Source organism: Gastrolobium bilobum, unplaced genomic scaffold, assembly GCF_033153095.1.
Source record: "Gastrolobium bilobum isolate Gb01-03AN ecotype WA unplaced genomic scaffold, APGP_CSIRO_Gbil_v1 utg3766, whole genome shotgun sequence".
Taxonomy (NCBI): domain Eukaryota; kingdom Viridiplantae; phylum Streptophyta; class Magnoliopsida; order Fabales; family Fabaceae; genus Gastrolobium; species Gastrolobium bilobum.
The window spans coordinates 454,484-466,094 of NW_026898390.1; the positions used below are offsets into that span (position 1 = coordinate 454,484).

The window sequence follows — 11,611 nt, forward strand, 5'->3', positions numbered from 1 at the left end:
ACCTATATTAACGGATACGCATTAAACAATTGCATCAAAATCAATTATTTTGCATCAAGCTTAAAACACGTGACTGGATGTATATTCCAATACGCCACTGCCAAATAAGGGGTCGAACGCTCTTTCGTGCCAAATGCCTTCTTGTTACGACTTACGGCAAAAGAAATTAAAATGCCACCAAATACGAACGAGCTATCAATTTTTTTTTAAATACATTTAAATAATTTCTCCCGCCTCTAATTAATAATGTAATATAATTAATAATAATTTTTTCACAATACTTTTGTGTTTTTTTTATATTTTGGTTATTTTTATGATTCTTTAGAAGTTGTTGTCCCTCGTGTATTCTAATTAATTAACACAAAATTTAAAATTATAAATTTTTGAAATAAATTTTTTGACTTAATAATCTAAGAAAAATCATTCTCTCATTTTACATAAGATAATTATTTCATGCTCTTCTCATATAAAAAATTGTGCTACCATATTTATTTATTTTAAATGTCTGATGGGCTTTATGTCAATAAAAAATATTTATTTCTAACAAGATAAGAAAATAAAACTCCGTAATCTAATACCTATTTGAGATTCAGTAAAACGTTGTATTTAGATTCTGTCAAGGCATGATATCGTACTATTACAAAATATAGTTTTTTTTTTTATGCTGAAATATTTTGTTAAAATATGAGCTAAACCAATCACACTGTTGAATTGAGAAATTATAAACATGGACCTGATGTTATGTTTAGACATAATAACCACCTGTATAGCCACTTCTTAATTTGATTAGAGATTGATTAACTAATAATTAGAGAGGTGACCTCCATCCTTGTGTGTAATTGTGATTGTGATGTAGGATCAGAATCAGACTGAGGATTACCATTATCAATTGAAGGCACAAAAATCAATCCAAAGTGATAGCGTTACGGCAAGCAAATACTGTTTTCTCTTCTGTCTCTCCCATTCCTCATGTCGTCATCATGTCCTTGAATTGCTTGATGCTCAGATGCTTAGCAAAACCAAGCATTTTCTGCTTTTTGAGGCGGTTTCGTTTTTGTACACACAGAAGCTTCTACACACACCCCTCCTAATTTCAATTACCTTTATTCCATTTCCTCTCCACTCTCCTTCCTTCCTTTTTTTCTCTCCCCTTTTTTATATCAACAATCATTAATTTTAATTTTCAATTCCAGAAAAGAAATAAAAGAATTTCCTTTTCTTTTCCTCCTCTCATTCTTTTCTTCTTTTACTAGTCTTACGAGTGCTGACCTCCATTCTCATCAAAGTAGAGAACTTTACTTGGGACCCACTTAACCTGTCACTTCCCCATTGATCATGATTACACGTGGCAGCGTACACATCTCTTACCTTTGTTTCCATTCCTCCCTCATTTTCTACCCCCTTCTTCATATATGGACTCTTTCTCCTCATACTTCATATTTCAGAGAAGCACAACCAAGCTTCTCTGTTGAAAAAAAGAGGCGAAAAAAGGGGCAAATATATTGGTTTTGTTCCTATCCTTTTAGCTACAGAGGTAATGATCACATTCATAGCTCTATCATACCTTGGTTTTCTGCTGTTACTATTTGTTGATCAGAGGAAAAAGTTTTGATTTTTATTTTGCCCAGTTTCGTTTCTGATTTCTTCCTTCTTCTTTCCCCCTTATGATTTCAGTTTCTTGATTTCTATTTTATGTGTGCCAAATTTGATAAAAAGAGGCTTTTTGATCATCATTCTTATGACCTGTTTCTGCTGCACCGTTTGTGCCAAGTTTGAAACTTTTTGCAAAGTCTTAATCATGTAATTGAGAAACATTTGGTGGGTATTTATGTAAGTGCAGAATCCTCCTTATAAGATTAGACCCTTTTATTTTTTTTATTTTATTTTCTCTGTATTATAATTGTAAATATCTTTCTGTTGCTTTCTTTGCTAATTAATTGCCTTGGAGGGGCCTTGGACACATGGATTTTTCTTTGTTTGTGGTGATTATCGTTTTGCTACAAGTTGTTTTCCTGAGACCCCAACACTTGGAATTTGCTCTTTCTTATCCGTTTTTCCTTTTCCGACAGCTGTGAAAGTTTATGCTTTTTGTTGGACTGAAATTGAAATGGTTGGCAAGGATAGCCTGAGGACTGAGGACTTTAACTTGTGCTTTGAGAAGCTCATGATGGATGCTGATAGCGGGAACAGTGAGAAAGGAGGGAAAATGAAGGCTGGGGTTATCACCGAATGGAAGGATATTCCTGTGGAGCTTTTGATGCAAATTTTGTCGCTTGTGGATGATCAGACTGTGATCAAAGCTTCAGGAGTTTGTCGTGGCTGGAGAGATGCAATTTACTTTGGCCTTGCCCGTTTATCACTCTCTTGGTATATTACTCTTCTCTCTTAAGGCTATGTATGTATGCTTTTGTAGGCCACGAGAACTTGACATGGTCGATCCATGATCCTTTTCTATTTCTCTCCAATTTGGGATTCTAATGAAGTTTTCCTGGTTCCTTTGTGTGAATTGATTGTGCTATGCTACAATTCCTGATGCTGGAACCATGTTTTTTACATACTTTTATCATGAATCCATGGGTTAGTCTAGATTAGAGAGGTAGCAACCTATTCATTCGGATTTAAAGTATTTGTTTCGTGTCTTCTTCTGCTTGGCATAAAGCTGTATTGCTTCCTTTGTTTAGGGGGTTGGAGAATTCGCTTGTTTGATAGCAATGTCAGTAGAAATGACATAATTTCAATTATTTAAGAATGAGCTGGGATTTTCTGATGAGATTATATGTAACATGGTGTTATACAAGGTTTTTTAACTTGGTAAGCCAAGTTAATATTTGCCAAGGTGTTCTTGGGACTGTACTGTTAAGCTGTGAAAAACAGAGGCTGTCTGAACCGGATAACTTATGTTAATTGTCTTGCCCCCAACGAATTGAAAGATACAACTGTTGTGTGCGTGTGTGTTTTCTTTTGCTGATGCCGTTTTTGTTTTTATATTTTGTTTCCTCCTTTGAACTTCTGAAATTGGCTTCCCCTAGAATTACATTTCTTGAATAATCTACGAATTCTTTAATATTAATAATGTTTCTTGGATATCATGTCTTACCAGTTTTAACTTTGATGTCAATTTGGTATTTGACTTTTTTGTATGGTGACTAAATCTTTTTCATAAACATAAAATTCCTTCATTTGCCCTTACCCCCAAACTTGGCACTCTTCTGAGAAATCTTCATAAAGTAGTGGTTTTGCAGAATACTTATTTTGGTTCAGTGGTATGAAGTGCTTGTAAGCCCCATTTTGGGAAGAGAAACTGATGTATTTTTTCTTTTATTTTTTTTTTGCATTATTGTGGATTTTTGTGTAACTTAGTAATAACAGGATTATGTCATTCCTCTCTGTCTTCAGGTGTAGCAAGAACATGAATAACTTGGTCCTATCTCTTGTTCCTAAATTCACAAAATTGCAAACTCTAATCCTTCGTCAAGACATGCCTCAACTAGAGGATAATGCTGTTGAGACTATTGCAAATTGCTGTCATGACTTGCAGATTCTGGACCTCAGCAAAAGTTTCAAGCTTACTGATCGTTCACTGTATGCTATAGCCCTTGGTTGTCGTGATCTTACAAAACTAAACATCAGTGGGTGTTCAGCATTTAGTGATACTGCTCTGGCTTACCTTGCCAGTTTCTGCAGAAAACTGATAGTTCTTAATCTCTGTGGATGTGTTAAAACAGCATCTGATACTGCTTTACAGGTATGGTTGTGGTAGATTAGTCTGTTCTCATAATCATATTAGAATTAATATGGCTTCGAGTCATAACCCAATAACTAAATGAAACACAGGCTATTGGACAATGCTGCAATCAGTTACAGTCTTTGAACCTTGGATGGTGTGATAATGTTGGAGATGTTGGAGTTATGAGTTTAGCACACGGGTGTCCTGATCTTAGAACAGTTGACTTGTGTGGCTGTGTCCGTATAACAGGTATTTTATTCAAAATTTCAATAATTTAAATCTGGAAAATAGGAATATCTAAATTGTAATGCACTAGTTCAAACTCATCTAATATGGTTTGAATGCTGTTATGTCTCAATGATCAGTGCAATTAAGACTTTGATGTTGTTATTGCAGATGATAGTGTGATTGCTTTGGCAAACAGATGCCCCCATCTAAGGTCCCTTGGCTTGTACTACTGTAAAAATATCACGGACAGAGCAATGTATTCATTGGCACAAAGCAAAGTGAACAACAGGATGTGGGGATCTGTGAAAGGAGGAAATGATGAAGAAGGGCTAAGGACTTTGAACATTAGCCAATGCACATCACTCACCCCTTCTGCTGTTCAGGCCGTGTGTGACTCATTCCCTTCTCTTCACACATGCTCAGGGAGGCATTCACTCATCATGAGTGGCTGTCTCAATTTAACATCTGTGCATTGTGCATGTGCTGTCCATGCACACCGTGGAATCAGCACTTTCCCTTATCCAGCTCATTAAGCACATGCTTTGGTGTAGAAGACACTCACTTCGAGGAAGTGCTCTTGAACGGCTCAGAGAAGTGAAATAAATGTAATTCCCTCCCTTGCAGATATTATATGACTGTGTTGAGCTATATAAGAGACTTGAGCTGCAAATGAGCACAGCCTTTTGTTGTTGAAATCCTGTAGATTATGTAGAACATCTTGAACTTGTGTCTTGTAATTTGTTTTGTTTTAATCTCCTAATATGTGAAGCTTGGACACAAAAAACTGGTTTGTTCGGTGTCAGCTATATAAATTTATGGAAAGACCTGGACTAAAACTATTTCGTAGGAAAAGTGATTGTGTTATGTTATAGAGATTCGTTTTGCGTGCTGAAGTTTTTTTTTTTTTTTTTGCTGCGGGCTCCACAAAATATTGTGTGTGTAGGAAATTTTTTGTGATCATGTTAAATGATAGATAATAAACCCTTTAATTATTGTATGGTTTTATGAAGGATGTGCACATGATATTTTTCTGTGTCCGTGCATCCCTTCAATTAGGGATGTGGTTCGAATTGAAGTGGATTTTTTTAAAAATTGAACTGAATTGGTTTAAATAGTTCGGTTTGGTTAAAAACTGATTTGGTTCGGAAGTAGTTTGGTTTGGTTGAAAACGGTTCGGAACCAACCGGTTTGGGTTGATTATCTTTTGAAAAGAAAAAAAAATTAAACATTTAAAAAATAAAGTTATAAAAATTAATTTTGTTCGGTTTGAAAACGGTTTGGTTCAGAAATAGTTCGGTTCGATGCAAAAACTGGTTCGGTTCTTAAGCTGGTTTTAAAAATCGGTTCAGTTCATGAACTGGTTCTTTAAAAATTGGTTCGGTTCATGAATTGATTTTTAAAAATTGATTATTTTAAGAGCGGTTCGTTTCATGATTCAATCCAATTTTTTGATTATTTTGTACATCCCAAACTTCCGTCCGAGAAAACTAAGATTGAGTTAGCTTTTGACTAAGATGCTAAGCTAAAGCAAATTGCAAAGAAGAAATCATGTACTGGTGAAAAAGAGAAAAATAAAATAAGTTTGACTATCTTGTGAACAGTTTATTCATTGAAAATTGAAATTATGGAAAAAAAAAAAAAAATTAAAAAAAAATTGCTTAAACTATTGTTTGAGCAAACAATGGTTTTGCCATTCTGGTCGGCTGTAGAATTTTGTTGGCCTATGCTAACAATAGATTGGCTGATTGAGCAAGGGCGTAAGAGAATAATTTTGTTTTTCTAAAAAACACTGATGTATTTAACGGTAGTTTCTTCGTTATAATTATATGTTATAACTTAATTGGATTAATTATAGGAGAATTAAAAAAAAAATTCAAACCCAATTATGATGCCTCAAAATATTATGTTCCCTGTTCTGTGACGTTAATATTTCTTCTTCCATTTAGCATCAAGAACAAAAGGAGACTTGTCTGCTTTTGTGTCAAGTAGCCTGACACCAGAGAGACGAGATGAAGAATCTTTGTTGCATTACCAGTTTTAAAACCTTGCCCTATTCTCAGGTCGATCCCACCAGGTCATTGACCTTTCTCTTTGAGGATAGAGGTCAGTAGTTAAATCTTATATGTATGTTGATCTCTTTGACACCTAAAATCTACCGGTTGAATCCATGATTTCCGAGTTAGAAAGGTCAGAGAGGTCATTGCATCTTTTTTTTGTTGAAAAAAATATACACATTTACACGTAAAAAGACGTTGTTTGGTATGTAAAAAATAAAAATAAAAACTCATTGCTGCCTAGATCTAGAATTATATTCGTTTTATTCTTATTATTAATTAGGCTAAAGTATTTTTTTTCCAGTTATTGGAGATAAGTTATCTCCAGGGACATTTAAAACTATATTGCTTTTAATTAATAAATGATGTTTTGATAAAATTTATATTATAAGAAAATAAATGAAATTATAGAAACACCTTTCATTAATTCAAAACGACGTAGTTTTGAGATCACTGGAGATATCTTATCTCCAATGAACGAAGAAATGTTTATTCTAGTGGCCAGTCATCAAAATTTATAATATAAAAAATAAACAAAATTATAAAAACACATTTCATTAATTCAAAACGATGTAGTTTTAAAAATTACTAAAAATAACTTATCTCCAATTATTTGAGAAATACTTTACCCTATTAATTATTGATGGTAAATAATGATCCTAATTTATCATTTACACGAGTCGTTAAATACAATTATAATTAAATAATTAATAATGTAAGCTAACAAAACATTAAAAAATGACTCTCTTTTATTTTACATAAAATTATACTACCTATACTAAAAAAATTGAACCATGGTTTGGCGACGAAAGCTCTTGCTTGGTCCCCTCTATCCATCCCTAATTAATATTATTAATTTTTATAAACATATTATCTGTCTATTATTTTTCCTTCACAATATCATTAAATGATTGCGATGTAAAGCTTCTTATTAACTCTTTTTTAGTATTGATCCAGAGCGTTCTAAACTAATCCAAATCCAAATTAGACGTTACTATGGAATTCTAATTTTGTCAACTTATCAAAGGACTAAAAAGGAAAAGAGACGTGGAATTCACGGGAAGATTTGAGTGTCGGCCAAGAGTTATTCCACGTGTAAGTGGATAATAATGAAACGTTTTCATATATAGAGTAATATTACTCTCATGTAACATGAGAGGGCACGATTTTTGAAGTGAGGAAAAAGGAGATAACTATGTAAAATGAAAGTAGTATTTCCGTATTATATAAGCATAAAACATGATTGTTCATCAACAATAGGGGATCACTTGTTTCTCTGATATGGCTCTTGAATTTTGATCATCCACATCAAATATTTTTAGTAAAATAACATAAAAAACCTAAAAAGGTCCTACCGGGAGTCGAACCCAGGTCGCTGGATTCAAAGTCCAGAGTGCTAACCACTACACCATAGAACCAGTTCTGATGTATGACTAACCGCAAAATATATAAATAATTAGAAAGCTATTGCATTGTATTTTCAAATTTATTTATTTTTTTTTAAAATAACTTCTGTTTTCCAGTGCAAATCAAACAGTAGTAAATAACTGTAGAAAATTTATTTTTTCATGAAATAAATATTATTTATGGGGATAATCATTTATATCAAAACTGTTTTTTCACGACTATATTGTTTTTAATTGAATTAAATAACACTTAAAGGTCATTTGTGATTTGAAATAGCTCTTTTTGGATATATCTATTAGTTTGAGTACTGTTGGACCTACAGTGGGCAGCTCTCCCAATGTGGCTATTTACACCATAGAAAAGTCAATGACGTGCTTCAACAAGAATCAAATAACTTATTTTTAACTCATCTAATTGAAAAGAATTATTAAAAAATTAATAAGTAAGAGAAAAGTGTTGTTATTTTAAAAAAAACCTTAAATGTCAATTTTTAATTTAAAAAAAAGGAAGGGGATAAATAAAAGGGTTTTATAAGAGTTATGTTGTAGGAAAAGTGATTGTGTTATGTTATAGAGATTCGTTTTGCGTGTCGGAGATTTTTTTTTTTTTTGATTTTAAAAATTGCGGGTCCCACAAAATGTTATGTGTGTAGGAAAATTGTTGTGGTCATGTTAAATGATAGATGCAAAACCCTAAATAAAAAGGACAAATGACTTTAGTATGTGTCTTCCACGGGGTATATTGCTTGTTCTAATTTATGAATTAAGAAAAATATTTATGTGTAGAAATTTTTTCGTCATACTTATAAAAAAATTGAGTGGATCTCATTGTAAAGAAAAGAGATCAAAATTTTATTGGGTCCACTCACTTTTATATGAGTATGATAGAAAAAATTTCTACAACAAAAACAAAAATGTTATACCCTTATGTATGTCATGCTTTTGTTTATAAAAAGTTGCAAATTTTAATTTGTTAGATTAAGTTCTTTAATTTTAACCCATTGAGAATAGATATTAATTTTTTCTAAAAAAGAAATCATTCATAAACTTTTGCTTTGTGCTTTAAAAGATTTTAACAAATCCTAAATAATAATAATAATAATTATAATATAATAATAGTGATAATAATTGTTCAATCAAACAACACTCTAAAATATAAAATTTAGTCACAAATTATTATAAATAATATTCAAAAATACATAAATCAATCGTAAATTATTACAAATAACACTCCAAAAATATATAAACCAACCATAAATTGTTATAAACAACACTATAAAAATATATAACTCAATAATAAGTTATTACATATAGTAATTCAAAAATATATATTTCAATCACAAATTATCATAATTAACATTAAAAAACATTCCACATGAAAATGTTTTAAAAAACGCCTATTAGGAACAATTTAATAAAATTACAAAATTGGATTTACATATATTAGAGGCGGAATGGTGGTTCGTGGATAGAGGCTTCTATGTGAAATAATATCTTAATTTTGGGTTTTGATGATAACTATACGTAATGGGATTTGAAATGTTTTGCGGGTCAAGTTCATAGGTCATGGGTAGAGATATTGTAGGGATATTGTGGTTTTGGTGGTTTATGTGTAACACCCCGTAGTACTTTGATGTGCCTCAAGCAGGTGTAGTTTTCTGTGTTAAAATTGATAAGAATCGAGTCATAAAAGAGCAACTTATATACATATTTGCTTCTTATATTGATTCTGTCTATGTCAATAATATTTCTCACCTATTGGTTGTGTTTATACAGAAAAAAAGGAGTGGAAATTATAAATTATAAAAAGCCTGTTGACGCGACTCCACACGAGTGTATCACAGTACAATTTCCAGCAACATGGTGCGGACCGGCACCACACTGACGCGAACCCGCGCCAGTTTACGAATTTTACACCGGAACTTTGCAAGTGGCGCCAACTGGCGCCAATTTCCTAAGAAATACAAGTCAACAGTGGCATGGCGCCACCTAGTGCCAAAACCAAGCCAACTAGCGCCCAAATGAAGCTGGGTAACGCCACTTTTGGAGAACCATTTTGTGTAAGTGTCATGGCGCCAACTGGTGCCACTTTCCGAGAAAATTGTCCCGACTTTTCCATTTAGGCAGTGGCGCGGCGCCAACTTGCGCCAAACCGGCGCCAGGTTGTGGAAAAAATTACACCGTGTTGTCTGGGGGTAATTTTGGAAGAATGAAAGAGACTTATAAATAGGATCCTCATGACAGAATAAAAGATGCAGACCTATTCTATTGAATTGAGACGACGGTGGTGTTCCGAGAGGATTCTGGAGATCAAGTTCTTCTTCATCTTCTCTTTTATTTTATGTTTTTATTGAATATTGGATTTTTAGCCATGATTATGGTTGGCTAGTACTCTTTATTGTAGTTAGGTCACAAACCTTATGTGAACCCTTGTTACGACAAATTGGTTTATAATTCTTCATTTATATAATTGTCTTTATCTCTACCCTGTGCGTATTTTATATCTTCTTTGTTAGACTTGATCAATCTAATAGTTGATGATAGTTTGAAGGTTAAAACCCTAGATAGGGATATTGGGGTTTTGATCTTGAAAGGGGGTAGGATAATAATTTATATGCATGCTAGGAATATATGTGTATTTAATTGCGGATGCTTAAATTATTGAGTTCATTGCTTATTGCCATGAGGAACATTGCAAGAAATTGGGGTTCCAATTGGGATTAAAGGGTTAACCTTGCAAGGAATTGATGGTTAACTATTAATATTTATAGATAATAATTATCTGAGTATTTATATAAATAAGTATTCTTAAATCAATCCAAAGTAAGAAGTGAGGATCATATGGTGAGTGCACTCTAGCTACAATGCTTTTCTCATATTTTCACAAATCAATTCTCATTTTTATTTTCAATTTTATTCTTCATCGCAGAAAAATCCCAAAAATAAGTCTTTACTTTTAATTTTACTCAAATCGACATTATTTGTCATAAACAAACCCTTTTGAATTCCTCCATTCTTGAAAGGAATATTAATTGATATACGATCACAATCCCTGTGGAGACGAACTTTTCTTATCATTATATTACTTGTGCGATCGGTACACTTTCCGGAGAGCATCAAGTTTTTGGTGCCGTTATCGAGGATTGACGTTTCTTATATCAATTAATTTTGATTTTTAAGATTGGATTTTTGTTTTATTTTATTTTTGATTTCTCTGTGATTCTTGAACAGTGCTACTAATCTCTTTTCTGAGTTGTATGCGAGGTAAAGAGCCAGAATTTCCACTTGAATTGGAGATTACAAAAATAGACAAGAGGAACAGAAAACTTGCTCCGAAGAAGCTTGCATTCAACGAGTTAGGAATTCTGCCTGAAGAAGCACACAAGATGGCAGCAAACAATGAAGCGGACAATCAGTTCATGGATACCATTCTGACTCCAACATTCAACAGGCCCAATGCGAGTATTGTTCAGCCAAATATTGCCAACAATTGGGAGCTCAAGTCCTCTCATATTCAATTGGTGGAGAGAGCTCAGTTTGGAGGATAGGAGAGTGAAGATCCCCCACCGATTTATTGACAGATTCTTGAGGATATGTGACTCAACCAAACACCCTCAAGTGTCTAATGATGCAATCTGGTTGAGGTTGTTCCCTTTTGCTCTTAAGGGAAAGGCTCTTAGTTGGTTGGAAAGGCAGCCTGCAGCAAGCATTTCTACATGGGATGATCTGTCTGAGAAGTTCTTTGCTGAGTTCTTCTCGATGGAGAGGTACAACCAGATGGTGAATGATATCACCAATTTCACTCAGCTAGAGGGTGAAACTATGTGTGGAGCATGGAACAGATTCAAGGATCTAATGAGGAGGTGTCCTTAGTATAACTTGACTGCTGGTAATCAGGTGAGAATCTTTTTCAATGGTTGCAAACCTGAGGTGAGGATGGTGTTGAATGGTGCAGCGGGTGGCACGATCAAATCCCTAAGAGCAAATGAGACTCTTGAGTTGATCGAGAGGATGGCTGCCAATGAAAATGAAATGTTGTCAGCAAAGCCTAGGAGAGGTATGCTTCATCTGGAAGGTAATGATGCGATGCTAGCTGAAAACAAATTATTTTCTCAGCAGATAGCAAACTTGACCTCAAGGCTTGACAAGATGCAGCTTGCTGGTATTCAGACTAAAGCTGCTACTGTTGTGTGTGA

General features: G+C 33.6%; 1 protein-coding gene and 2 non-coding genes across 3 annotated transcripts; 1 reads left to right on the plus strand and 2 right to left on the minus strand.

The window, feature by feature from the left end:
* Positions 1 to 1,416: 1,416 nt before the first annotated feature.
* Positions 1,417 to 4,821, plus strand: LOC133315677 (F-box protein SKP2B-like). Its single transcript, XM_061517347.1, has 5 exons — positions 1,417 to 1,534; positions 2,070 to 2,367; positions 3,397 to 3,745; positions 3,835 to 3,976; positions 4,124 to 4,821. Exons 2-5 carry the CDS (start codon positions 2,108 to 2,110, stop codon positions 4,486 to 4,488), a joined length of 1,116 nt encoding a protein of 371 aa, XP_061373331.1. The 5' UTR covers positions 1,417 to 1,534; positions 2,070 to 2,107; the 3' UTR covers positions 4,489 to 4,821.
* A 2,534-nt stretch (positions 4,822 to 7,355) lies between these two features.
* TRNAQ-UUG (transfer RNA glutamine (anticodon UUG)) lies at positions 7,356 to 7,427 on the minus strand. The gene has a single exon. It is a non-coding gene; the product is annotated as a tRNA-Gln (tRNA).
* A 3,763-nt stretch (positions 7,428 to 11,190) lies between these two features.
* Positions 11,191 to 11,296, minus strand: LOC133315704 (small nucleolar RNA R71). The gene has a single exon (XR_009752115.1). It is a non-coding gene; the product is annotated as a small nucleolar RNA R71 (small nucleolar RNA).
* Between the last annotated feature and the right edge of the window lie 315 nt (positions 11,297 to 11,611).